We start from the raw sequence: 27,199 nt of genomic DNA, 5'->3' as shown, positions 1-27,199 counted from the left end.
TGGCCGCTTCACGAAAATCATTTCGCGACCATTCCCTTAGCAAATCGCAGCCCTTCCTTTACTTCAACCTCGCCGTTGCCCTCTTCAGGTCTACCTGCTCACTTGTCGTCTTGTCTTCTTCTCGCCTTATGTCCACATCTTCCCGTCCAACCCGTGTGTCCCTGCACAGCGTGTGCTCTCCATCCGATGAACAGCTTCAAATCATCAACCAGATCTTTTACCACGCGCTCCCCAACCTTGCTGTCCCCACAGCGACTCGCCCAAGATGATCGTGATCAAGCCTCTCCCAATCTGGAAATCGGTAAATCCCGTCCGCAAACTGCCGCAGCGGTCACTAAGGATCATTTTCCGGCTTTCATTTGTTTTTCGCCTGGTGACCGAACTTCACCATCTATCTTCATCTAATAAGCACGTTTACAGTACTGCGTTCCTGTATTCAACATCCCGATGCTTGCGAACACCGTCAACGCTCCGTCTTTGGCTGACAACATCAAAATCTAAAGACCGGGCCCAGCGGATGTTAGCAACATTTGACTAAACCAGGAAACAAACTTGCTACCCAATTGTCGTTTGATCATCTTCACTGATACCAATACCTAATGCGATTGTGCCCTCTCCAAATTATCTCCTAACCGCCCAGATACCGCCACGAAGACATCGAGCGCTGCCTCCGTGATCCCATCGATCTCGGGCATGGTTGGTGCCCCAGGGCACAGACCTGAGTATTGACGCGCGTCAATGTATCTGCACTTGTACATCTCTCACTCAGAGGTGTATGCATAGCCTACGTGGGGAAGCATCTCTGTCGTTGACTACCCCAGGTTTAGATCTGTTGCCGCCCTCATGTCTATAAGCATGTTACTAGATATCATGAAAACGTGTTGCGGAGGTATCGCAGCCCCTAGGCTATTTCCATCCAAAAACGATAAAATAACTGTTCGTACCTCTCATGATATCTCATCTCTTGAGCTATTCCCGTTCCGTCGTCCTGGGTCAAATTACTGAAACATGAAAGGATTGTGTATATTATTCCCAATGCTGGATATAGATGGTGAGTGAATTAGATGTGGCGCTTTAAATTTTACCATCCTGGTTCAACGTACTCCTTGACGACAGGTTACAAGTCACCTTAGTTCAAGTAGGGCTGCAAGGTGGACCCTCAGGATTCAATACACTCAAAATTGCTGAAGGCGACTTGCCTGTTCTTGGATGTGTTACGCTGTCAGCGAGGGACACCATGAACAAAATAGCTTCCAAATGCAATAGTGCTGTCACCTTAACTGTCTTAGTAGATTCATGCAGGAGCACAAGGTATAAGCCGTAATGGTCACCTATCCTGTAAGCTCTATCAAGTTCATTTCATTCGTTTCGATTAGCTCCAACAAGCTGCATAGTGCATCAACCGCGCAAAATACGATTTTGGATTCGTGAACTCCTCTAGGTTTAATGGTGCCTGCGCCACTGCACAGTCTTCTCACCGACGCTGTACGCGTCAGAGCCTCGAGGTTGGTACATCAACGCCGCGACTCGAATGAGTCAAAGATGAAAGGGATCCACTCTTTGTCCAGTGGATTACTGTAATCAGGATCACAATATGTGGCGCTTTTGTTTATGGTAACATGATGTCTATGCGACAGCTTTGAACCATTGAAGCAAGACCTCTAGGACTACAATAGCTGTCCACTTGCCTTTGTATCATGCATTCATGGACGTGAAACATCTTTTGGCCCGGGCGTTGCGTATGCCAGTTTTGATGATGTAGTATGATGACCCCCATGACGTTAGCAGCTCGGCGTTCGGGATGTCAATCGTAACTGTCTGGCATGCCATCAGAAGCGCTGAGCGCCCCAATTCGTTTGGGGTAGGCTGCTCGACACGAGAACAAGCCTCCGCCGCCGATGGCGGTCTGTCCAAATCCTACTATTCGCAATGCTTCTTTGGTTTAGTCTGAACTACATCAATGTGTGTATGTACGCCCACATTGACAGCGACATTATTAACAATTTGACCCTATCGGCCTCCGAGTCCAGTTCGGTTGCAGTACCAGTAAAAAGTAATTATACCACTCGATAATACACCATGTTTATTGTTTTGATTTATGTCGAATCCGGGGTTCGCTAAACCATAGCTTAGTACAAAACTCACTTTTGCTTATACAGCCTTCTCGCATACCCCACGATTCAGTCCGAGTGGGCGGGCTGTCCGTGCTACAGGAATCAATATTGTTTTTCCCTCAATGTTCTGGGCCTTACTAGGCCTTAGGTTTTTGGGGACATGCCGTGAACTTATTCTACCACTGTCGCAAGCCTTGACCCACAAACTGAAACCGTATTAGTGAGACAGCCTGTCACATAACAGTGGATAGCTGTTCGAATGAACCCACTTCCTCAACAGATATCATGAGCTGATGAGCACGACATCGTGCAATGCATGCTTACTATTGTGGGCGCATGGTGTTGTTGCGAATGCCCTTTTACGTCTTTCCAAATATTGAAACCTGATATGCAGCTTGAGGAAGCAAAGCGATGCGGTAGTCGTGATGACCCTCTATGATATCTGATATTATCATGGCTAACACGCGCGAGCAATCGTTAACCGAGGGTATGCCACCGCCTGTGAGTCTCACTTGCCGATCCGACCTCGGTCACTCCAGAAAAGGTTCCGCCTATGCGGTTTCTCCTGGTTGCTCTCTGACCGGTGGAAGGTCTATCAAATCGGAAAAACTGCCAATCATGAGTTCATGAGGAGTTCTCGTGTGTGCCTTGGGCTGCGAATCTAGTTCACGCTTCGGTGGTAGTCATTTTGGTAAGTAGCACACAAGGGCTTCTGTCGCGCAGCAGTTTCAAACTAAATCGAGGACCTCGGTTTTTTTTTTTTACACTTGATGGCTAGCTTCTGGAAGACACGTCAAGCTGTCTACAAGAACTGTTCAGCCCACTGTGAGACCCTCCAAGGCCAGTGTGGAGTATCGTGAAACAAGAAATCTCACTGCTTCTTTGAGGTAGAGTTGCAATACGCTCACTGGCTTTAGAGTTCACTGTGGTCATAGGCACTCCACCTGGTGCCTTTTGCGAATCCCTATGTCACATGTGTCATGTGTATCTGACGCACCTGGTCAGACCGGAGAATCCAAATCACTCGTGGCTGGAGTATAATCGGTATCAAAATGTATTCCTCGTTCACGAGACTCTTTCAGGGAAGGAGTTGTCATGGATATGAAGGTCTACATAAAGAGGCCCATACGTATTACTCAAAAAGCTAGGGCTAGCCATCGAGCACGCGTACGAGCCTGAAGAGAAAGGACTTGGGAAATACCCAAAACGATTCTGGAGTAATAGTTGCGAATACCACCAGGTGCGAGGAAACGAAAGGAATGTTTGAGGCTTCAATAAATAAAAAAATACCCACCACTCTCCTGTGGTCCAAGCCGTCTTCTTGCACGGAAGCAAAATATAGACTAAAACTTCGAATAATAATCCTGTCATTCGTTATTCATTGCTTGATTACACACGAATGCCATTCGAATTCGAAGTCTCCGGCGCGGTCCCGCAGGAAATGATACCCCGCAAAGAAGCAAGTATATGGTGAGACGACAATGCACTGCTTCAAACATAAAGTTGTTTCCACGCGTCCTTCCAAGACGTAAATATACGACCGACGAGTTTCCTATACAGATCATGTTTCTTTATGCGTTCTCACTCGGTGCCTCTACAAACGTTTGATAGCGGGGGAACCGTGTAAAACCGATCTAAAATCACCATACCGTAGGCCAAACAGATTTAGAGTATTCAGAAGAACATCAAAGTGCCGAGGTGCTGACAGACCCTGGTGACAATGACGTCCATTGACAGGCCTTGACAGGTTCGTAGTGCTGGGAATACCGTTGTGTTTAACCACTACTAACGCCGGGCACCTATGTTTGTTCACAGTGTTAATGAGCGCGGGTACTTGGTACAAGTAAGCATTGGCCCCACTTCCGCCAACGACAGACTGTCAAAAACGATAATCAGTCTCGCATGTTTAATGCTTAGATTAAGAGAACATTACCTGGCCTCCATATGTCATCACTTAACTCCGGAGAATATACAAACAAGACTATGTCAACGTCTCACAAGTTTATTCGAAAGCCCGCGGGCGGGCTCTCTGAACGATGAACCCGCGGGGTCAGCTGCCAATTGAGAGACTCGCGTAAAGATTGAGTGCTGTTCTGATGCCTTCATTACGGTAAGAACAGTAACTGATAAGGCAATATATGTTAGGTCACATGCTATGCTGGCATACGGTGGGATGTCTTCAGCCAACGTACGAAAGATAGGGGTGCACTAGCGGCACCTCTAGCCTACTGTAATCCTGCCTGCTCCAACGTAAATAATGTGCTGCTTTCGTCTGTTGTTCATGACGAGATTGCGTAAACTTAAACTAATGGTCAGCACTCCTCGTTATGACCATGAATTGAACATGTGAATTTCCTACCATTTTCCTGCAGCTCTCGAGTGCTTGACAAGTTCCACCAATCTGACGCTCAGGGTCGAGGCTGCATGGTCCCATTTTAAATCTAACTTCCCCAAGCAATGAGTCGACTCACATCAAAGAGAGAATTTATCCAAGAATGGCGAATGCAGAGGGCACGCTACACTTCATATCCGCAAACAGGGAGTACACGCGTCCGAACGCACAGGTGCCACATAGTTCTCCTGTGAAATAGGAGTAACGCCCTGCGTTAAACTTTTTGACAGGAGAAAACCATGTTCTCCAGCTCCGCAAGACGCAACTAGTATCTGGTGCTGCTATACCTGGATTAAAAAAAATTGGCCGCGTGATTACTAGTAGAAATGAAACGTCAAGATAAGTGGATTTGTATTTAGGTATTATCCAGGGTACTAACTATCACTGTCATTGAAATGCCAGCATTGTCAACGTAGGGTAAACGGCCGTGTCGATTTCGAGGGACGTTCAGTACCGAATGCACGTCGCCTACGAGTACGGACAACTGAGCCGCTGCTTCGATTTAGTCAGTCAGAGTATGCAGGCGAGAATAATTCTTGAGCTCCAGTAATGTATCGCCACTGCTGTAGTTCATGGTAGTATGAGTGATAATTAAAAACAAAAACCGGGAATAAGAATTCACCACACGGACTCTATATCATCCATTAATGCATTACGCTTATACATGACAAGGAAATTACCTGGTACAGTTATAAACAAATGCTGACAAGGTATTCTAGCGGCGAATTCATAAACGGGCGCTGATGGCAGTGCACATTTCCTATTGGGCTACACACCGTGCACAGGTATCAGGATCGCCATCACGATAAGATGAAAAATAATGGAGGTACTTATCATGTCCTATCTATCTGCGGTCTTTGCGGGCACCTTGTAAGACATGCCTGACCCATTTGTGTAAATCCGAACCACCGCCCTTCTTATGACCGCTGGGCATGAGTACGAAGGCCTTCGATCAGAACTAAGCACGTATGTGAATTTACGTGTAAAAGGGGGGTATTAAAGTTCCCCCCTATACCGACTAGCCTATACACTGAATACTGAATATGAAAAGCTTACTTGAGGAAAGTAAAAAGACCGCCGCCTGCCAAGTGACTTCGTTATGATTTCATGATTGTCAGGCTGGATGCCCGAGGGGACAATTGAAACCATAAACTCTACCTTCCCGACGGGGTTCTTGAGTATTTCTGTTTAGGTGGCCAACGGTTCAAGTTTGGCACGGATGGTAAAGTTCGAGATAAGTAACTAGGTAAAGTCATGTGCAATGACGAGAGTGGAAGCCGACGTTCATTGAACACCATCAGAACAGTCTCAGCAACGTTAGACTGTGCAAAGCTTCAAAAAGCTCCGGTAACTAAAAGAATCCCTCCTAAGCGCTGTTTAAATAATAAGACACCGAAAATGGTTGATAAAACACCGATGTACAAACCGCTACAGTGACCACCATCATTTCAACGTCTTAGCCTTGGCCTAGTACTCAACAGATCATTGTGGCGTGGCCCACTTAATCTGGAGAACCGAGTTGTACACTGACGAATACCGGTAAATTGACGAAATCAGGCATTGTAGACCACAGTAAACCCCCGACTTTCCGGAGATTATAACAATAACAAAGCGCCTACACAGATTGAACTTTGAATTGTGGCGAAGGCGGCAAGCTCAAAGACCTTGTCATTATATGGCAAGCATATTGCAGAACAGGACTAGCTAACAGGTGGAATGGACGTCCAAGGTGAAGAGAGGCCGCGACCGGACAGCATCTTCAGAAGTACTATCTGCCCATATATTTGTATATCCACTACTTCTCTCGACTCGGATTCGATATCTGGATCACAGACCTGACAGACCTGAGCAAGTTACTACCAATGCACAGCGCTTGTGTTCGTCAAGGCGTTTGCATCGGATCACTCTCAGTGTGGTGCGAAGCATACACTTCTAGCTTAATGTTGAGCCTCGTTGGCATCGAAATCCTGGAAGAGGTTGCCCTGTAAGAGACGACAGTGTCTTTCTCAATTGCGCCAGTATTGAACGGAGCCAGAAAAATATGGTTGAGGTCGACTTCCTTCGTTTGATTTAGACGCCATGCTGGCTTCTCTGTCGCATCGACTCTTACTCGTGTCTGCTGTTAGCCACAGTCACTTTCATACCATGACCACTCCTCGCGATGTCCAAGAATTTCTCAACGGTTATCCAAGAGCACGCGACGACTCTAAGCTATTGGCAAACCACAAGTTCTACTCCAACCAACTGCGCTGCCAGCCTAGTGATCTCTTGATCGAAGAAATCCACGATCAGTATGTTTTGGACTATCTCTACATCCAAATGACAGTTTAACTTCACAATCACTACTTTTCCTCAGATGGATGGGAGATTATGACGAGCTGGAGTATAACCACGGATTTATACAGTGGCTGTTGAGTCTTCCTACTGCGATCTACACTAAATTCTCAGCTGACAATCACACAATCGCCTTATGTTTCTATCGGTATGGAACATAGGTTTCCCATCCAAGAGGGTGGTATGAATTATGAAGCACAAGTCTTGCAGCCCCACGAGATCGCCAAGATGAAGGCGGATCCTGTCATCCTCGGGCGAATTCTGAGTTCATACAAGCTCATGCTCGACTTTTACGGGATGCGTCTTGTGTCACCTGAGACCGGACTATTGGGTCGCTCGATACCTCCACGGAACTACGCTCCGCGATACAAGAATCTCATTCGTAAGTCCAGCGAACGTGATGGTCTCTTGCTGACATACTAACTTGGCAATGACTAGGATCATCCCACAATAATCTGCGTATCACGCGCATCTTGAAATGCCTGTCTGAGTTCGGTTTCGAGTACCTGAATGCAGGATTTTTACTGCATGTCCTGAATGAGCAGAGCGAGAACGATCAATTGAACTCTCCTCGTATTCGGGACAGCATGGACAGATGGTGGGCAAATTGCATACGGAACCACAGGGAAAGGGAGTGGATTGGGAAAGTGATCAGTGACGCGAGGCAAGAGCATGTGTTCACGAGGGAAATGTATGAGAGTGCACTGGAGAGAAGGAGGCAAACTCGCAGCCTGGCTGAGTAGTCACGGGAAATTCTAATACCGGAAAGAAGGCGTAATCTGTGCATATGGCTCGGAATACAGCACTCAATTGAATAACAGGCAATATGGTGCCGTAAGTCCCTTGATGTAGTCTTAAATAAATCCTTATCTGATTAAAGGAACGGCAAAGATGAGTTCAAGATAACAGCACCTTGTTGATGAGTGAGCGGCCCTTGGTAAGCGGTCTGCGTCAGTAAAGAAGACAGAACGTAAAGTATTCATGCGTTGATTACGGGAAGAGTGTAATAGAATAAGTACATTAGCATGCGGTATTCTGAATGACAATGGCGGGATAAGCGATGTGTGTTCGAAGGATAAGACACTCGAAAAGAAACATACACTGAAGCGAGTCTTTAGTAAGACATTTTTTTTGCGGGTCAAATGCGAACTCGTGTAAGAATCATGACAGATTAGCCAGCTTCGAGAACAAAACATCTCGTCTTCTTCTGTCATACATGTTGCTGACGGACTGCAGCAGGCCTTCGATAGATTCAAATATCTGACTTCTCTTGCTGTAGTCACAGCCATCTCCGACGTCGAGCTGATGAGAAAGATTAATTGACATGGCGTAAGAAAGCAAGAACACGCGTACTTGATATCCACGGGTGGTCAAAGACACCCTTATAGTATTTCCCTCTAAGAGGGTAACGAAAGCCGTAGCTTCGTGGGGAGAGGAGGACTTGAGCACGTCGAACCGAGCGAGTCCGAAAGATTGCTCGGCAAGTGCTCTTTTGAGCTCAGCATAGTAGAAGGAGGGCGGGGCGAAGGAATCCATGTCGTGTGGAGATGTGGGCAGACATTTTGCAGGAAGGAGGAGGTTAAATAGCATTGAAGAGCAGTGAAGGGAAAACATGCAGCAAGTCTATGTCCTGAAAAACTCTAGTGAACTGGTACCCTGACCTAGAATACCAGACGGGTGAAAGCGAGATGACGTCTCGAGCGCTTCAGCAAATAAGCATGGTGATTGGACTAGCGTATGTCCCTTGGCTTGATGGTTGGATATAACTCTTCGGGGATACTCCTATGCTTCGTGGTGCGGAGCAGCGGAGTGGGCAAGGGTGGTCGTCGGGCGGTCGGCAGTTACCGCACAGTGCTGAGCAGTTCCATGGTGGCTTAACATAGCCTAACGTGTCGAGCTCAACGATCTCGTGTACCATATTACAACACGTCTCGCAGTCACATGAAGGCTACATGACTTGATGCTCTCCACAGGCGCACAAAAAGACATCTCCATTGCTGAAAAGTCAAACTCTAAGTATAAGACCCCATCCCAGCTACACGCGAAATTTGACTACATCCGCCAAATCAGGACGAGATGGCAAAAAGATTGGCAGATCGACAATGCAAGGAAATGAAGGCTTCGAAATGATTGGAGTGATACGAGGAAAGGTGCGGCTGGATGCTGCGACGGAGGTTTGCTTGCGCTGTCATATGTACTAGCAGTCCCCCAACATCGTGTTCCATGAGCAGCCAAGTCTCAGGGGAAAAGCACATAGGGTCTCTTCAGAGTCAACACCGTCGTATGTAGTATGTCTATATGTGGCGTCAAAGTTTTAAGGTAAACAGAAGTTACCTCGAATGGCCCATTTCCTTACGTTATTTCACCAAACGAAGCAAGCTGGCTTAGCGGAGGAATTTGCGCTCTTGTCCCATTTGCATACATTGCCTATCCCAGAACCAACAATATGCAATGAGACATACAACGTGTCCGAGTGGTCGCAAAAATGGCTCCTAACACGGCCTGACAGCAAGCATCTTGCGGAAACGAAAACACTGTAACAGATGGCGATGTCATCTGCGAAAGACCGATCAATGCAATTTGTCTGATTATCCACCCTTGGAGGCATTTTATAACTTGTGATCACAGACAGGAGACATACGCGAGCGCCAAGCGGGTATTTGGGGCGAGGAGAAGTCGAGACAGACCTTGGGAGGAAATTTTTAGACTGGGTATATGTATCTCGCAGCCATTCTCATGGTTTTAGTACACACTATGCAGACCGTCGTGATAGACTCCAACGCAAGGGATATTAAAACCAATTAATCAATGCGAGCAACGGCAAAACTATATCTTGATATCGATGGAGGAAAGCACATATGGAGAGCGGGAACGTGATAAATTTTAGTCGTCTGACTATGGGCTTGCCCGAGGCAAGAGGTCAGCAGCCATGACACAGTGATACCAAACTGATAACAGCACGGATCGTGATAATGAAGACTTGTACTACGAGCAAACACCTTATCTTGAGGTCGCAGGACATTCGGATGCTTAAGAAACTTGAAGTGATCGTAACGAATACTGTGATACGTAAGCGGGTCATGTGATGATGCGCCGGAAATGTTCAGTGTGGCACTGACAGCACTCGGCTCAACTATCGCCTTGGACTCGGAATAGTAAGTACCTCCACTGCAAAGTGCAAAAGCAACATATATTTACTATCAACTCCAGCGTCATTATATTACTCAAGTGAATACAATCGAGGATAACTCAGTTTTGGGCAACGATGGACGTGGTCAGGGCAGTCGAGGCGTACATCGCAAAGTTAGTGGCAGTACCCTCTGCGATGAAAGTCTTGCTGTTGGATACTCATACGGTAAGGATCTATTTTACATCTGGCTTTAATATACTGCCCTTGTCGACGTTTCTAGACGCCTATAGTGTCATTAGCCTCGACCCAGTCTACCTTGCTGTCCCATCAAGTTTACTTAACAGACCGGATAGACAACAAAAAGAGAGATCGCATGCCTCACATGAAATGTGTTTGTTTCCTTCAACCCAGTGCGGATAGTATCGAAGCATTGTCAACGGAACTTAAGGAGCCAAAGTACGGGGAGTACTATCTGTGTCAGTGGGTGAATCATTGGGGTGACTCGTGTGCACGGTGCATTGCTTACTCATGAAAAACACGTCCAGATTTCAGCAACGTGTTGAGTAAAGCCACCATCGAACGGCTAGCTGAAGTAGATGAATATGAAGTAGTAAAGGAAGTCCAGGTACTTGCGCTTCTCTAATTCTTTGTGGAGTAAACGTAAACTGATAGAGATGTCAGGAATACTTCGCGGACTATGCACCTCTATTGCCGTCTTTGTTTTCTCTGAACCATACTCCAACTGCTGATAAGCCTTTATATGGCTCATCTCCTAACTTATGGGACGCCAGTGCACTGGATCGTTCAGTGCAAGGCATTATAGCTGTGCTTCTAAGTTTAAAAAAGAAGCCCGTTATCCGATATGAAAGGATGAGCTCCATGGCCAAGAAGTTAGCAATCGAAGTCCAGGTAAGGGGATCAAGAATTTGCACACTGCCTTGGAAAGCATCATATTTACCATCCACTCCAACAGAATCGCATACAAACAGAATCTAGCCTCTTCGACTTCCGTTTAACTCAGGTTGCCCCTGTACTATTAATTCTTGACAGAAGGAACGATCCAGTTACTCCTCTCCTCTCGCAATGGACATATCAAGCTATGGTACATGAGCTATTGGGTATCCAAAATGGTCGCGTCAACTTGAGCATGGTACCTGATATCCAACAGGACCTTACAGTAAGCGCTATTTGTGTCGTCACCAGTGAAGTTCGCGTAAACCAACAGCTAACAGGAAATCACCCTTACTACTTCCACCGACCCATTCTTTCAAGGCCATCATCTCGCGACGTTCGGGGACCTCGGCACGTCGCTGAGAAACTATGTTCAATCTTATCAAACTCGTTCCCTTGCACAATCACCGTCTTCTATCAATTCAATATCCGATATGAAGCGTTTTGTCGAAGAATATCCAGAGTTCAGGAAGCTCGGAGGGAACGTAAGCAAGCACGTTACGCTGGTGGGCGAGCTGAGTCGTCTAGTTGAAAGAGATAAACTCTTGGAGGTGGGAGAGATAGAACAGGGTTTAGCAACAAGCTCGGGATCAGACTACAGAGTAAAATTCACAAAATCTTTATGTTAAGGTGACTCTGATAGCATTCTTAACAGGACGTGCAGGCTATCATCACGAATCCTAGTATCAATCCATGGAACAAGTTGCGCATCGTTGCTCTGTATGCTCTTCGTTATCAAAAGACTCAGACCAGCAACATTGCCTCTCTCATAAATCTACTTCTCTCTAATGGTGTTCCACAGGAGGATGCTCGAGTACGGCCATTTTCTCATCCATCTAGACAATCGATTTGATATAATTGAATCATATCATAGCTTGTCTACGTATTGCTAAATATTTCTGGCTCTGACCAGCGTCAGGATGACTTGTTCTCGACCGAGTCATTGCTTGCTAAAGGCCGATCTGCTCTAAAGGGACTAAAGGTAATTTGTACTATTGCTATTTATTCTCAATGGAAGTTGATTGTAAACCGTTTTAGGGCGTCGAAAATGTGTATACGCAGCACACACCCCATTTGTCCCAAACTCTGGAAAACCTATTCAGAGATCGACTGAAGGACACCAGTTATCCCTTTTTGGATGGAGCAGGGCCGAATGCTAGTCTTCAGCGGTATGTTTTGCTGTGCAACATGCGACATGTGTTAGGATGCTAATTGTGGACTAGGCCCCAGGACGTTATAATCTTCATGATCGGTGGTACCACTTATGAGGAAGCAAGAACTGTTTCATTGCTAAATCAAGAATCTAATGGAACAAGGCTCCTACTCGGCGGAACATGCGTGCATAATTCTTCGAGGTCTGGGCGCATTTTATTTTCCACTTTGATCTCTTTCTGACCAGTGTCAATAGTTACTTGGAGATGTTCCGTGCCGCAGCCGCTTCTTTTCCTGCATCAGTGTACGAACCTCCACCGGAATCAGCGAGTACAGCTCCAGCAATGAATCTCAACCTTGGCGGAGTAAATGTCAGCCTTGGTGGACCTGCTGGAAGTGGTGTTTATCGGTCCAGTTCAGACAATGTGGGAGTGCAAGCTGACGGAATCAGAGATGGCGTCAGGAATTTGATTGGCAAGGTCAAGCAAGGCGTTGATAGGATTGGACTACAATAATGATGTACAATATTAGCACCTTTGTTATCTAGCTATTACCTTGGGACAATGAACTAGAGTTGTGGATATGCTCAGACCACAGGCAAGACCACACGAGTCTGAGGAGAAAGATCGGGTTTGTTGCGAGGTGATCCTCGTTCCGAAGGCGAGATGATTCCGAGTGACACGTCGCTACCCCAGTCACGTGTGTAACTGGACAGCACAGTGCTCTCTCTCAAGCCACACAGCTCTTCGTCTGATATATTTCTCTGTTTTTCTTCATTTTTATTGGTCTTCACCAGGCTCGGAATAGTGTCCTATGGCGAAGGGTTTTCTGGCAGGCCTTAAAGGCGTCGATGCCTTTGGTAAGGTGAGCAATTAGCTACAGAAGCACTGGTCTCATACGTGGGTGACACGTCGGCAACTCGTATTGACTAACGTCCCACAGACAACAGAAGATGTGAAAGTCAAGACACGCACGGGCGCTTTCTGTAAGTCTGATCTTACCTTAGTGTGAGATTATGGGAGAGGAGAGATGTTAGTTGCAAGTGTAATTGACTGGTGATTTGGTTGCAGTGACGATTCTGTCTGCTGCCATCATTTTAGCGTTCACGGCCATGGAATTTTTCGATTATCGGACAGTCAATGTCGATACGTCAATTATCGTGGATAGGAGTAGAGGGGAAAAACTGAGTGTAAGGATGAATATGACATTCCCGCGCGTTCCATGTTACTGTGAGTTTGACAGATTCAATTTTTTTTTTGATCCGGATTTGCTTTCCCATAATCCTATCTGGCTGTTCTGATGATTTCACTTGCTTGATCGCATTGTTACTCTTCGCTGACGTCCTACTCTAGTGTTAAGTCTTGATATTATGGATATTTCTGGCGAGCAACAACGAGACGTCTCGCACAACATCCACAAGACACGTATTACACCTGAAGGCGGGCCTGTACCAGGCGCTCGCAATGGCGAATTACGCAATGAAATAGACAAGCTCAATGATCAACGATCTAACGGGTACTGTGGATCTTGCTACGGCGGTGTGGAGCCCGAAGGCGGGTGCTGCAACAGCTGCGAGGATGTTCGACAGGCCTATGTCAACCGTGGGTGGAGCTTTAACAATCCAGATAATATTGAGCAGGTAGGCTTGAAGGATACTCAAAGTTGGAAGTCATTAATCATGTCTTTTGTCGGGGCTAGTGTGTGGCTGAAGGTTGGTCGGAAAAGCTGAAGGACCAAGCGGAGGAAGGATGCAATATCTCTGGTCGTCTTCGGGTGAACAAGGTTATCGGGAATATTAATGTCTCGCCAGGAAGGTCATTCCAAAGCAGCTCTAGGAACTTCTATGAATTGGTACCTTACCTTCGCGAGGACAACAACCGACATGACTTTAGTCATGTCATCCATGAGTTCTCGTTCATGACCGACGATGAGTATAATCTCCACAAGGCGAAGCTTGGGAAGGACATGAAGCAGCGGATGGGCATAGCCGAAAATCCGCTGGACGGACTAAATGCAAAGGTTTGATTTTACTTTAATAGTAAATCAAGAAGATGATGCTCAATGATAGTTTGACTGTAGACGAATAAGGCGCAATATATGTTCCAGTATTTCCTCAAAGTCGTATCAACGCAATTCCGTACTATTGATGGGAAAACCGTAGGCCCCTCATGCTTATTACTTTGGTCCGTTTATTAACTTGAGATCGCAGATCAATACCCACCAATATAGCGCCACACACTTTGAGCGAGATCTATCCAAAGGCTCACAGGGAGGTGATAATGGTGAGGGTGTTGTTACTCAACACGGGGTTTCTGGCGTGCCAGGTATGTTTCTATATGCAGACTACTACAGACTTACGTGATATACTGATTCTCACTGCAGGGGCTTTCTTCAACTTTGAAATATCACCCATTCTTGTAGTCCACTCGGAGGGTAGGCAATCATTTGCGCATTTCCTTACTTCGTAAGTGTCGTGATCTACATTTTGTGAATTGTATGCTCAAACGTTAGCAGAACATGTGCCATTGTGGGAGGAGTATTGACTGTCGCAGCATTGCTGGATAGCTTCCTGTTCGCCACTGGACGTAGACTGAAAAAGGGTAGTTCGAATGGTAGCGCTAAGCTCATGTAAAAATTGTATTATCTGAGCATTGCATAACTTATTGCGTGAAAAAATAAAATAAAAAACTCGACGCAGCTCTGTATCTCATTTAATCAGGATATCATGATCAGGATATGGTGAGAATGTATGATAAATGGATGCAAAATGGTATGAAATACAATATATTTTACAGTTTCATCATTGCTGGAACAGTAAGCAAGAGCCTACACCTGGAGATCATCGATTGGAGTGAACAGAGTTTTCGTTAATCAGTTCACCCTCAACGTCAGAGTGTTTGGGCCTTCCTACTCCCTCTTGCCCCAGCACACCAGGTTGCAAAGTCTCCCTCTCATAAGCACCCTCCTTCTTTCCTAGCGGCTGAGAGGTTTCTGAAGGATATCCATCAGGGATATTCTACTAACATGATAAGGATATGGAATGAAAGTGAGCAGGGGGAAGGCTCTCACCTGAGGAGGATTCTTCACAAAATCCTCATGGATATCATGATCTGTTGTTTCGGGTTTACCAACAACCTGATATTCCCTCTTGAACGTCTGATCGGTGTTGGTAGTAGCGCTGCCTAGCTTTTTGGCATCTTTGGATCTTTCGTGTAGGGTGGACATCATGAACAAGGTTTGATTATGGGCAGTGTTTAGATAACGGGATGTTTGATAGTACTTCTGGATTGGAGTATATATACTCGCTGGGGTCGTATTCAGACTGTGTCTCGTATTGCGTCAGTGTGATGTCAGGCCTGATTCTGAACGTCAGTATCCAGGAAAACTGGAGCATATTTCGTCAGAAACCGAATTGCACAAAAAAAGAGTGGAGAAATCTAGAATCCGGGGAGAGAGACCTCGAGTATTTGTGAAAGTAACAGTGTTGCTATTGTTATCATAATGCTTGCAGTAGCTGTACCAGCATTTGCGGTGTTGCTACAGTCAAAAGCAGACGGACGAAACCGGACATTGCCGAGACGCGACTTGACCTGCGACGATGGCAACCACATCCTCCCCACCATCCATAATCCTTACTGATGCTTTGGCTTCATTTACCAAAGCTGCAAATCTCGCAGTATGTGTTCTTACGTTTCATTACAGTTACATAAATGACAAGTAACATCCATTCTCATCTAGTTTGCAACAGTTCAAGACCAGGCTCGCGTCGAAGTGGCGAAAGTGTCCACAGAGACGCGGGAGGCGCGACGTGAACGTGACGATGCACTCAAGGCTCTGCATGCATCCAGGAGCGATGAACAGGTTTGGAAAGAAGAAGCAGGTGCTTGGAAGACAGCGGTATTGCATCTTATCATCTTGCTGAATGTCCCACTGACATTTGTTACTTGTAGGCAGAACAGGCTGATATGACTGTACGACGCGAGTGTTTGTTGCAGATATGCAGTTTAAGCTGATAAAAACGTAGGTAAAACATCAAACGGAGACCATCGCTCAGCTCCGACATGAAGCAACCCAATGGAAGAATCAGTGCTTACGCTTAGAAGAGACCTCACGACAGGAGGCCATCAGCTGGAAAGAGCAGTTTTTGAGAGTCGAACAAGAACGATGTAAGCTATCCTTGAGGGTAGACGAGCTTATAAGCGAGCAATTAAACGTACGTGATTATATGCGCGCATATACCTCCCACTGGAATTCAGCTTTCGCTTGCAGTACCAGACAAGTACTCCATCGCTTCCCTTTACTCCAAAGGTCAGATACACAGACACAAACATGTCAATATCGTCAAGATCGCATCACCTTTCAAATTACGCGTCCGCGAGTCCCGCTTCTCAAGATATGCCTTCCACCAGTTCAGCAAAATCTCAAACCGACTCTCAAAGGCCCAGCTCTCTCATGGATAAACCTCTAGCTGCCGCGCGTGATAGGGCTCCCGGAAAATTTGCGATAACACAACTGCCGACGCCAGTAAGCGAGCACCAGAGGAATATCAGGCAAAAGGTTGGGAAGGGTAAAACCTTCTCAGTGGAAATCCCCTCTCGTGGTGAACCACAACACAATGGAGATGGGGATACTCCAGGCTCTCGGACTACATTCATTCGACGCGTAAAGGCTGTCGTACAGATACCTGTAAAAGAAGAGAGCTTTGATGGCAATGTTTCCGACCCCTCGCCTTCTGCGTCTACATCCTCCTCAGCTCCTGCTGTCAACTTGGAAGCTCCCCCATCGCGTTCTGCACGACAGACGCGCACGAAGAAGCGTACTCGTAAAGCAGTACAGGATGAGATCGAAAGCCAAAGTGAGATAGAGGAAGTCGAGAATAGCCAAAGCTCAGGAGATGGGCACTCTCTCGCGGAAGATTCAGACGATGAAGACGAACTAATGATGTGTCCTGAGGTCCGTTCTTTGCATATCGTGACAGCGCTTGTGTTGAATCATCTGTAATGATTTGCAGAATAACGATCAAGAAATGTATGGGGTCCAGCATATCTCTCAAGCTGCTCGTCGAGGAAATACAAAAACCACTGCGATACCAGAGAAAAGGCGCAAAATCACTGCCGTTAAACGCACAAATAAACTATCTAGCGAGAAACCAAAAGCAAGGAGAGTCTAATCATTGAATTAAGTGTAGTCGATTTTCTTATTCCTATTTTCGTATTTTGAATAACCTATTATGTATCTTTCTATGTATCATCATATGTCAAACACTGTTGCAAGCTTAAACCCATGTACCGGTCATGTACCAGTCACAACGCAGGCTATATTGAATTTAGTTATAACACGAAAAGATCTGACCAAATCTGCTATTTATGATAGATCACAGCAATATAAAAACAAAGCGACGAAGCAAGATCAGAAAACATTGGGGGATCGTTGGGACATATTCGCTCTATTATTTACGTTTCATCAACAGCCATTCATTGGTATGCGAAAGGCGTCATCTCCAGTTCACGTTCAGCTTTTCGCTTTTCGTGTTCTCTCATTGCCCACCATTCGTTTGAAGCTTCGGACAGAGTTTTTCCTTTCTGATATAAATTCCAGCTCTCGCCCCGACCAAAATCGATGACACGGAACGCAGGTGTACTCCAGGAGCGTAAATGCTGCGGTTCTGTTAGTGGGCCAGGTTGCTTTAAAATATTGCGCGTATAGAAAGAACGCTGGATGAAGTCTGCATAGTGGAGACGAAGGCACAAGGAGAAACATTCAGACCTTATGCAAAAATCCATCAGCTTGGATAGTTTTGTTTCGAACTGACTGCACAGCTCACCTATCATCCGGTCCAAATGCGTGCGGTTCAATCGGCGTACCGCATTCTTCCAGTAATAAGATGGGGCTACGCCCCCACCTTCGCGATGCACACTTCATTCTGTCGGCTGCTCCTCTATCTTCACCTTCGATATTATTCTCATCAACAGGATAGTAATATCCGTAGAATCTTGGCACGACTGCACCGACTGGAACGGGGTTCTGGAGGGGAGTGACTAGATTTAGTCCTGACCAGTGCTCCATCAAATGCTCAGGGAACGCGTTGTAAATCCTCGCCTCGTTCTGAAGTAGTTCGAGGGCAGAGTTGTATGGGAAAGATACCTTCGCTGCTACAGCTAGCTCACCCGTGGGTGTATTGGCAACTAGGGGATGTGGCGGCCGTAGAGCTCCACGATGTACGCGAGAGTGATTCCCAACCCCCAGGAGAGGCGCGGATGATAAGTCGAGATTGGCCACGAGAGGGGTCGACTTTACCGAGTCCTCCGTCGAAGTCATATCGGGACGGGGATAACGACGTTGATACCTAATTGGTTTAGACTTCGGTTTCTCACATAAACCATCTCTTTGGGTCTTCCAATGTTGACTTTCACGTCCATACGTGACCCCGTCTGGATCATTAACGAGGAGGACGTCCGGGAAGAATTCACTAGGTATTTTTTCTTCGAGCTTTGGCAACGAGCTAGGGCGGTACCTTGCGCATATACCGATCTGAGGATGAAGTATCAGCCTAGTCTATGCTTTTTCGTGAGCCATTGAATACGTACGTCTTCTTCAATGTTCTCGTCTTCGGCTTGCATTGGCTTATCCTTGAAATTCTCCACAGAAGGTTTGTAGATGAAGTATTGCTGAAGTAAGTATGGCTTAATGCAACATGGAAGTTATCAGAGGTGTGACGCTCACATTTTCACTTAAACCACCTAACGAGTTCTCTTCATCGTTGTCTTCGTTTTCCTCGCTACAGGGGTCGCTCTCAGTATCGCCGCTCTCGGTACCCTGAGCCTCTGCGTCCGGTTGTTCACCGTTCACCATGGAATAACCGGGGTCAATACCCTCCTTTTCGATATTGTTTACTTGAGTGCTCTTCGCGTGTATTTGCTCATCCTCCTTCTCTGTGTCATCGACCTTACCGTCGGCGTCCGAGTCTGTAATCAGACCATCTGCGTCCATCTGTGCACTCTTAGGTGCAAGATCGCTGACGTTGTCCCTTTCATCCTTCTCTACCTTGCAACTCTCCACAATCCCCGGTGCATTTTCTGAAGCATAAGTGCCAGCATGGATCTTTGCTTGTATGTCGTCCACCCTTTCATTTTCATTCGTATCAGAATCCTCGACATCCATCGATGCATCTTGCAAAACATCAACAGTGTTTTGGATCCGTTCCTCAGGAAGCTCTCTTTGATCGCGCTCATGAGGCACGGTGCTCTCTGTTAGCGTTATGTCGATGGGTGCTTCGGCGTTCTGGGGTGACGCAAATATAACGACCTCGTCCGTACTTGCCATCTGGGATTTCTCGATAAGCTCGGACCTTCCAGCATTAAGACCAGAGTTCTCCTGAACATCTTCCATCTTTTCAGCATTATTAGATTGCAGCATCTCATCCGCGGATTTGTTGACTGTTGTCCCGTCTTGTGTCTCAATGATACCGTCTTCGCTCTTCGCGTTGGAATCATTCAATGTCTGGTCTCCTTCATCATCGACTTTCATGGCGGTTGACGCGCTGATATCTCCGTTATCTCCCTGCGCACTATTCTCCCCCTTCACATCAGAGCTTTCGCTTTCTAGTCCGATCTTGTTGTTTTCGTTGGTGACGTTACGCTCAATATATTTCGCGATATCTACCATGCCGACGTAGATAGCATGCGATTCGTCTACTAAGAGCCCTAATCTTGGATATGGGTGTAATTGACGAGGATCGGGCTCAAAATCGTCTTCTTCATGCAAGACATTTTCACCGAACTGCCGTATCATACTGCGAGACCAGATGGTCATAACGTCCACTCCAGGTAGGCGTCTGATCCAGAAGAAATCATTTGAAGAGTTGCCCCATATCATTCCATTTGTCGTTCGCTTGCCGTGTGGAGGTGGTTTTGTGAGATAGGGGCCTTTAGGATCTCTAACCCATTCGTTAAACACAAATCGTTTACGATCCTCTGTGCCGTCAATAAGCATGATATGATGATGAATGGATAGGTAATTTGGACAATAGGGACGTGCGATGGGGTGATGATTGAGGGTTTGCAGCTCAACTGATCTATATCTGGAGGACAATGAGGAATTGAGCTGTTTTCCTATAACAACAGAAGCTCATGGCATTTACCGTGTGTCGCAAGGCGATCGATAGTTGTATTATAGAATTGTGAAGAGAAGATCTCAAGACATACGAAGCTCAAGTCAGAACTCAACCTGAACCTGTCCCCAACGAGATTATAAGACTGTTTACCCGTTCCAATTTTGACCAGCTTGCCATATACTTAGCCACCGACAGCATTTGGTAAAAGAAGGACCGAACAGCATTATGAGTATTAAGAATGTGCATGGCTCGGATGGATTGATGTCGTAAAGATAAGAGCTTATCCCGTCCAGCAAAGATCCGTCACTTCCTCTTATCGCTCCTGGCACTTGATTCTTCCTTGCACACGGAACCCCCAAGTTATCTCGACATAGAATTTTACATTAACTTACATTCAGATTCAACGCGCCATAAGTTTACACCAAAGAAACATTCGACCATTCGCTATGTGTTCAATCCGACGTACTGATCCAACCACTTGAACGTCTCCTCGTGCCATTTGATACTATCAATCGGAACCTGTGAGTTCACAATACCAATTTCAGGGTCAAGAATGGGTAATACTCACACGTTGCCGCCATTCAGCGTACCATGAATCTCGTCGGGGAATATTACAAGTCGGCTAGGAACCCCAAGCCTATAGGGTAATGAATATCATCATCATGCCTTGCCAGCTTCCGGGGACTTACTGTCGTAGAGCATGCCATGCACCAATACTCTCAGTCTCAGGGAGGCGATAATCCTTGCTTCCATGGAAGAAAAGCGTCGGCGTTGCCCACTTGTGAACGAAGTTTGTAGGGTTGAACCTGATACTTTTAGTAAAAAATGTGTCCCATTCGAATAAGGGACATGCTTCATACTTCTTTAAAAACTCCTTCCCTTTGCTATCCCAAGGCAGCCCACCAGCTTCGTGATTGAACTACGAAATGGCAAGATGAGCCCCATTTGCAAGAAGGATAAACAAAGGACATACGAAGAAGAGTTCATCCGTTGAATACTGATCATACTCAAAGTCAAAGATCTAGCAATACAGTCTTAGATGTTACTGGACTGCATATAAATGTAGCTTAGACTCACCCCATCATGGTTCACCATTGCTTTGAAATTGAAACCTAGTTCTGGGTGACCTTGAATCCAGCTACAAGTCGGCAGTTAGGTTAAATATGCTACGTGCAAGAAAGTGAAATATCGTACTTGATAGCATAACCTCCCCAACTTGCGCCAGCTGCAACAGCCCGTTCTGGGTCAATCTACCACATGTCATTCATGTCCATATGTAGATCAAAGAGAATACTACTTACCTGTGGATAATTATCTAGTATGTATTTGAACCCATTCTGCATGTCAACGAATGGTTTTCCTCCCCAGTCTCCGGTAATGCTGTCGGTGAATTCTACACGGAAGAATACATGAGGATCAAGATTGAAAGTAGAAAGACCAGTAATATTATACCTTGACCGAACGTAGTCGAGCCTGTAGGATTCATGGCGATTGTGAAATAGCCATGTTCAGCGAACACTAGAAACGCGGGCAGGCTATTTGAGTTCAATTGAAATTATCATATCTTTGGTCAAACCTCACAAATGTGATTCCAGTTGGGTGCGGACCAGTTATCTTTCCAAGCCCACTGGGGACCTAGTAAAGTATTTTGATATATTGGAGAGACGATAGCAAACCAAAGTTACCTCCGTGAATCATCATGAGTATAGGCCACTTTTTCTTGTCAGATTCTTTCCAGCCTCTTGGTTTGAACAACCACCCTTGAACGTCTTTATTATTGGCACCTTTGAACCAAAACTCTTCACCATCTGGCAAATTCAGGCCTTTCATATTGTCTGTCGTAAGCTGTGTGCAACGGTCCAATTCTCCCCGATATATGCTCGAGACTTGACTCTGAATATCCGATTCAATGCGGTCTAGACCGTTAAGCACATAGACATCATTCGGAGCGGTAAACGAGTTCATGGTGAAGAGAAGGCGATTGTTAGATAGGACTTGGATATCCAAAGCACTGTGATGATCGGTTAGAGCTATTGGCGTCGTGAATCTAGACTCGAGCTCAGGTTTGGTAGAGGATTGTTCCGGTGTCGGTGGAACTGGAAGTACAAAAATCTTGTCCCTGGCATATTCGCCGGCAATTAAGTAGAGATGATCACCACTGGTCGAAAACTACGTGGAAAGAAGATGATGAGCTGAATGACAACATACCATCGGACTGACCACTTACAGATAATGTACTAGGCGATCGATCCCAATCGGGCGTAAGCGTGAACCTGATATCTTTTTGAAGATCGTAGAGTACTATCTTAGATCTAAAGAATAAGGTCTATCAACGCAGCAATTTGAGATATACGCCATATGACACAAACCGATCAGCTTCATGGCCATCTTCATCGAGCTCTAACCATGCAACCTTGTCGGCTTGCTTATTGAAGACTGGATTATGTGTAGCGCCTTGATTTCCAGATGTCAGCTCTTTTAAATTTTCTCCCGTGAAGTCCACCAAAAATATCTGCATTCACATATGAGTGAAGTGGTCTTGCTGACACCGAAAGTATACCAACATCTTGTTTCGTGTGGATAGCCATTGGTAAAGAGGCATCTTTTGTGGTATAAACGATGCGACTATCAGAGACATCAAAATCGTCGGTTCCACCAAAAGGCTCCACTGGACAGTGCTGAAGATTAGATAGTGAGCTCACTTAAGGTCATTCGTGGGCGCCAGACTTACATTCTTCGTTCCTTGTAGAGCATTCACGTAATCGTCACCGAGTACCCACTTTCTTTGACTGTCTTTATGGAGTGACACAGTGAAAAGTGAAGATTCCTTAGGCCCTACATATTTATCCCAATGTCTCTCGTAAGTGTTATCGTACACCAAGGCTGTGGTACCCCTGTTTTCCCATGCATCGTCTTTTGCCTTGACAGCTGAGATATCACCATCAGGATAAACATAGGCAGAGAGTACTAGTCTTTCTGCAGCTCGAGAGTAACGGAAGTTAGCGACAGTGGTCGTTGGGAATGAACCCACTAGAACCGACGGTTCTGAGGCCTTCAAAGCATCACCATCAACTCCAGCATCAAACGCTAGCGATAATGCATAAAGCTCTTTGGTTTTCTTCTTCTCTTCACCAGTCTCGGATATATGAGCAAGTGTACGAGAGTCGAGCCAGAATGCGTCGCCTGGCTCTTCAACAGGAACCTTGAGAGGCGGGACGCGTGCGACTAGTGACACAATGTATACACATTTGTAGGTCCTATATTCACGAGGATTAGCCAATGCAATCAAGATCAAGTAATGAAGAAGGTAACACTGACTTTTTGTCCGCATGCGAATACTGGCTTACGGGGACGAAAACGAGATCGCCTGCTGGATTCGCGATGCCTGCTCCGGGTCTTGGCAGCTGGGTAAGAAACTCTGCCGTGAATTGGGTTGCCCCATCCGCTATTGCGCTCGGTGTCGTGGACTGAGTGTCATTTACGAGCCCTGTGTCTACGTTTCTTCCAACGTGACTTGTTCCACCGACATGGTGACTTGTGAGAGGCATTTTAGCGCTAAACCTAAGCAGTGAGAGAGCGGTAAACGCATCATTTCACTTAGTTGAGTTGGGCCTTTTAAGGCGGATTCTGTGGCAGAGATATAAATTTGGGTCAAGCCAATAACTTCTGGTACCGTGACTACCGCCCGCATGGTAAGATAAATGAATAAACCACGTGATAGCACAAAACTGATTGCAATACAACGCGTTGATTATGACGCGTCTCAGAAATATAGCCAGCACCCTGCAATTATTTTCCTTTCTTAATTTGCAGTTAGCATATCATATCATATGCTCATTCAGCTTGATTGGTTCGTATACTTCCTTATCTACTCCTTGACACCCACATATTCATCAAACCATCTGAGCACTTCGTAATGCCATTTCAGGCTACAATCCGAAATTAGCAAAATAAAACTATGCAGGTTTATCTAGTGTTCCATACCTGTTACCATGGTTCAGCACCCAGTGGTTCTCATCCGGGAAGATTACAAGTCGGCTAGGGATACCGAGCCTTGAGGGTGGTCAATAATTAGCAATGATCTCTTTCATCGAGTTGAAACGCCTACTGTTGCAAAGCATGGAAGGCTGCGATGCCTTCTGTCTCGGGGAGGCGATAGTCTTTGCTTCCATGTACGATAAGTTGAGGGGTCGACCAATTCGTGACGGTGTTCGAAGGACTGTACCTAAAAGCAATTGAATTATATTAGAACATTATATGGACTATTCCAACTTAAACTTACTTCAGTGACAGTGCCCTGCTTTTCTCCTCCCAGGGCTTTCCTCCCCATTCGTGGTTGCACTAGTGATTTGAATCAGTATTTAAGATAGATATATTACTCAAACAACGCACGAAGAACAACTCGTCAGTTGAGTACCCATTGTAATTTGTGTCGAAGACCTATAGCAATATCAGAAAGCATGATGAGACAATTGACCGATATATCGTACTCCATCGTGACAGAACAGAGCCTTAAAGTTGAATCCGAACTGGGGGTTTCCCTGTATCCAGCTAATCAATGATGGTTAGTCTGGACCAAAGACCAAAATTTATAGGTTATACTTTATGGCGTATCCACCCCAACTAGCACCTGCAGCCACAGCCCTGTCTGCGTCAACCTAAGTGAGACATATTCATTAGGGTATTAGCAATCACCACCGTCCTCATGCTAACGTACCTCTGGATAATTATCCAAAACATATTGCCATCCTTTGCGCAAATCAACAAATGGTTTGCCTCCCCAGTTTTCTGAGATAGCGTCAGTAAAGTCTGAATTTTGAAAGAACATGGTGAGCGACCGCAAAACACAAAAACTTGAGTCATGACCCACTTTGACCGAATGTCGTGGATCCAGTGGGATTGATGGCCACTGTGAAGTAACCTTGCTGTGCGAAGACTGAGTAGCAGATATCAATGATTAGATGTCACATAGATAGAAGTTCCCCACCATTCGGGTTCCAGCGAGTAGACCATTGATCTTCCCAAGCTCCTTGTGGGCCTAAAAAAATTGTGTGAGATAGGAGAAGGAGTACACAAGATTATTAACGGACCTCCGTGAATGAGGAGAAGGATAGGCCACTTCTTTTCATCACCAGCTTTCCAGCCCTTGGGTTTCAAGATCCACCCTTGGACATCGATGTCGTCCCCGCCTTTGAACCAAAATTCTTCCCCTTCACTGAGATTTTTCCCTTGAAGCGAGTCTGCCGTGAAGCGGGTAACTTGCTCTAGCTGTCCTCTGTATACATTGGCTGCCTGGCTGGATATGTCTGCTTCTACACGATCAAGTTGACGAATGATGAAGACATCATTAGGGGTGGTGAGGGATGATGAGGTAAATACGAGGCGATTGTTGGAAAGAATCTGGACACCAGACGCCGCGCGAGAGTCGGTGAGGGGCACGGGAGTGGAGTACTTGGAGGGGAATGAAGGGTGCGTCGTCGATTCACTTGGGGTAGGGGGTACAGGCAATGTGAAGACTTTGATTCTTGCATGGTCACCCGCGGTGAAGTAAAGGTAGTCGCCGCTTTCTGAAAACTATATTAAGCAAGTAAATGCCCGCATCCCAATGGCAGACTCTCGACACGTACTGCCAATACATCTGGAGAGCGATCCCAGTTCTGGGTCAAAGTATAGCGAACGTTCTTTGTGAGATCGTAGATAACGACCTTTGCCCTGATAACAAACAAGTAAGATAAAAACTCATATAGCATCCAGCAGATACAAAAATTTCACATACCTGTCCGATTCATAGCCATCTTTATCAAGCTGCAACCACGCAACTTTATCGCCTTGTTTATTAAATACAGGTGCATGTGTAGCACCATATGTCCCACTAGTCAATTCGACGGCTTTTGTTCCATTGAAATCCACCAAGAATATCTACCTATGTCGATGTACCAAGATTCAAGTAAAATAGTTCATGGAGGTGCGTACATTTTGCTTTGTGTGCCAAGCACCTGGGAGGTTAGGGTCCTTCGTGGTGTAGACAATGTGGGTCTCTGAAATGTCGAAATCGTCGGTTCCACCGAACGGCTCAACAGGAGCACTCTAATTACCCGACGCACTCAATCATTGCATCATATGTATCTGGCAGAAACTCACATGTCCAGCTGGTAGAGTATTCACGAATTTGTCACCCAGGACCCATTTCTGATCTGAGCCTTTGGAAAGGCTGACACTGAATAGCGACTGGTGTTTAGGTCCCACCCATGTATCCCATTGCCTTTCAAAAGTATCATCGTAGACGAGAGCGGTGGTCCCCCTATTCTCGTAAGCCTCATCTTTGGCTTTGACAGTGGAGAGATCCCCGTCGGAATATACATAGGCGGAAAATACCAGAATGCCTGATGGAAGATTGTAGCGGAAGTTGCCCGCGGTGGTAACAGGGAATGAACCGATCAACGCAGGTGGTTCCGAACTCAAGATACCCACGGAAGAGCCCTGTGTGTCGAACTTGAGTGTGTGTGAGTATATTTCTTGTTTCTTATCTTTGTCCTTCTCCGTTTCCACGACCGTGACGCGAGCGATAGTTCGAGAGTCAAGCCAGAATACGTCCCCGCCGTTGGGAAGAACAATCTCAAGCGGTTGCGCTGTAGATTCCAATGGGGCAACCACGATCGATTTGTTGTTTCTAGGCTATGGTCAGCATTTACGCGTTGATCGATTGTATACACTCACTTCTTATCTTCAAAAGAGAATTTAGAAACAGGGACCAGTACGAGATCGCCTGCATCGTTGGCAGCACCAGCACCCGGCCTTGCGAGTTCGATGAGATCCTTGGGGGAGAATATATCTGCACCCTCTTTGAAAGAGAAATCTGGTTTGGCTGGCATGATGGCAGTCGTGTCGAGAGAAGGATCTCGAAGGGGAACCTGGGCAGATAACCCTAGAAAAGTCAGAAGGTGAGGCAGTCGCATGGTCAATTATTTAATTATCTGCATGGCACATTCATGATACGGCTCTTATTCTGCTTG

At 46.0% G+C, this 27,199-nt stretch overlaps 7 protein-coding genes across 7 annotated transcripts; 4 read left to right on the top strand and 3 right to left on the bottom strand.

The window, feature by feature from the left end:
- Window positions 1-5,941: 5,941 nt before the first annotated feature.
- On the top strand, window positions 5,942-8,636 carry SERLADRAFT_470369 (uncharacterized protein; the record flags this gene model as incomplete). Its single annotated transcript, XM_007319603.1, has 6 exons — window positions 5,942-6,797; window positions 6,863-6,916; window positions 7,002-7,222; window positions 7,279-7,674; window positions 7,732-8,142; window positions 8,194-8,636. The coding sequence occupies 4 exons, from the start codon at window positions 6,586-6,588 to the stop codon at window positions 7,581-7,583; spliced, it is 792 nt and encodes a 263-aa protein (XP_007319665.1).
- A 117-nt stretch (window positions 8,637-8,753) lies between these two features.
- SERLADRAFT_470366 (uncharacterized protein) lies at window positions 8,754-9,253 on the top strand (the record flags this gene model as incomplete). The annotated part of the gene is made up of 1 exon (XM_007319602.1): window positions 8,754-9,253. One exon carries the CDS (start codon window positions 8,801-8,803, stop codon window positions 8,954-8,956), a length of 156 nt encoding a protein of 51 aa, XP_007319664.1.
- A 797-nt stretch (window positions 9,254-10,050) lies between these two features.
- SERLADRAFT_450196 (uncharacterized protein) lies at window positions 10,051-14,788 on the top strand (the record flags this gene model as incomplete). Its single annotated transcript, XM_007319601.1, has 19 exons — window positions 10,051-10,195; window positions 10,251-10,446; window positions 10,516-10,595; window positions 10,652-10,879; window positions 10,944-11,147; window positions 11,203-11,523; window positions 11,577-11,735; window positions 11,796-11,903; window positions 11,960-12,090; window positions 12,145-12,276; window positions 12,330-12,444; window positions 13,016-13,058; window positions 13,144-13,302; window positions 13,426-13,712; window positions 13,772-14,092; window positions 14,153-14,230; window positions 14,283-14,397; window positions 14,456-14,537; window positions 14,588-14,788. The coding sequence occupies 19 exons, from the start codon at window positions 10,106-10,108 to the stop codon at window positions 14,703-14,705; spliced, it is 2,967 nt and encodes a 988-aa protein (XP_007319663.1).
- A 383-nt stretch (window positions 14,789-15,171) lies between these two features.
- On the top strand, window positions 15,172-17,406 carry SERLADRAFT_470357 (uncharacterized protein; the record flags this gene model as incomplete). The annotated part of the gene is made up of 6 exons (XM_007319600.1): window positions 15,172-15,749; window positions 15,812-15,970; window positions 16,024-16,044; window positions 16,098-16,286; window positions 16,343-17,026; window positions 17,085-17,406. The coding sequence occupies 6 exons, from the start codon at window positions 15,672-15,674 to the stop codon at window positions 17,241-17,243; spliced, it is 1,290 nt and encodes a 429-aa protein (XP_007319662.1).
- A 141-nt stretch (window positions 17,407-17,547) lies between these two features.
- Window positions 17,548-20,065, bottom strand: SERLADRAFT_362067 (uncharacterized protein; the record flags this gene model as incomplete). Its single annotated transcript, XM_007319599.1, has 4 exons — window positions 17,548-17,839; window positions 17,898-18,604; window positions 19,094-19,378; window positions 19,511-20,065. 4 exons carry the CDS (start codon window positions 20,063-20,065, stop codon window positions 17,548-17,550), a joined length of 1,839 nt encoding a protein of 612 aa, XP_007319661.1.
- A 565-nt stretch (window positions 20,066-20,630) lies between these two features.
- On the bottom strand, window positions 20,631-23,734 carry SERLADRAFT_439209 (uncharacterized protein; the record flags this gene model as incomplete). Its single annotated transcript, XM_007319598.1, has 15 exons — window positions 20,631-20,691; window positions 20,755-20,823; window positions 20,876-21,105; window positions 21,160-21,207; window positions 21,264-21,324; window positions 21,381-21,436; window positions 21,488-21,579; window positions 21,639-21,704; window positions 21,768-21,821; window positions 21,872-22,355; window positions 22,414-22,498; window positions 22,556-22,698; window positions 22,751-22,864; window positions 22,918-23,443; window positions 23,505-23,734. 15 exons carry the CDS (start codon window positions 23,732-23,734, stop codon window positions 20,631-20,633), a joined length of 2,319 nt encoding a protein of 772 aa, XP_007319660.1.
- An 86-nt stretch (window positions 23,735-23,820) lies between these two features.
- SERLADRAFT_470352 (uncharacterized protein) lies at window positions 23,821-27,146 on the bottom strand (the record flags this gene model as incomplete). Its single annotated transcript, XM_007319597.1, has 16 exons — window positions 23,821-24,115; window positions 24,171-24,239; window positions 24,295-24,411; window positions 24,469-24,527; window positions 24,579-24,626; window positions 24,677-24,737; window positions 24,789-24,844; window positions 24,904-24,995; window positions 25,057-25,122; window positions 25,174-25,224; window positions 25,277-25,760; window positions 25,814-25,898; window positions 25,963-26,105; window positions 26,160-26,273; window positions 26,328-26,856; window positions 26,904-27,146. 16 exons carry the CDS (start codon window positions 27,140-27,142, stop codon window positions 24,055-24,057), a joined length of 2,274 nt encoding a protein of 757 aa, XP_007319659.1.
- Between the last annotated feature and the right edge of the window lie 53 nt (window positions 27,147-27,199).

The sequence above is a fragment of the Serpula lacrymans genome (assembly GCF_000218685.1).
Source record: "Serpula lacrymans var. lacrymans S7.9 unplaced genomic scaffold SERLAscaffold_8, whole genome shotgun sequence".
Lineage (NCBI taxonomy): Eukaryota > Fungi > Basidiomycota > Agaricomycetes > Boletales > Serpulaceae > Serpula > Serpula lacrymans.
This window is presented reverse-complemented; position numbering and strand designations above follow the sequence as displayed.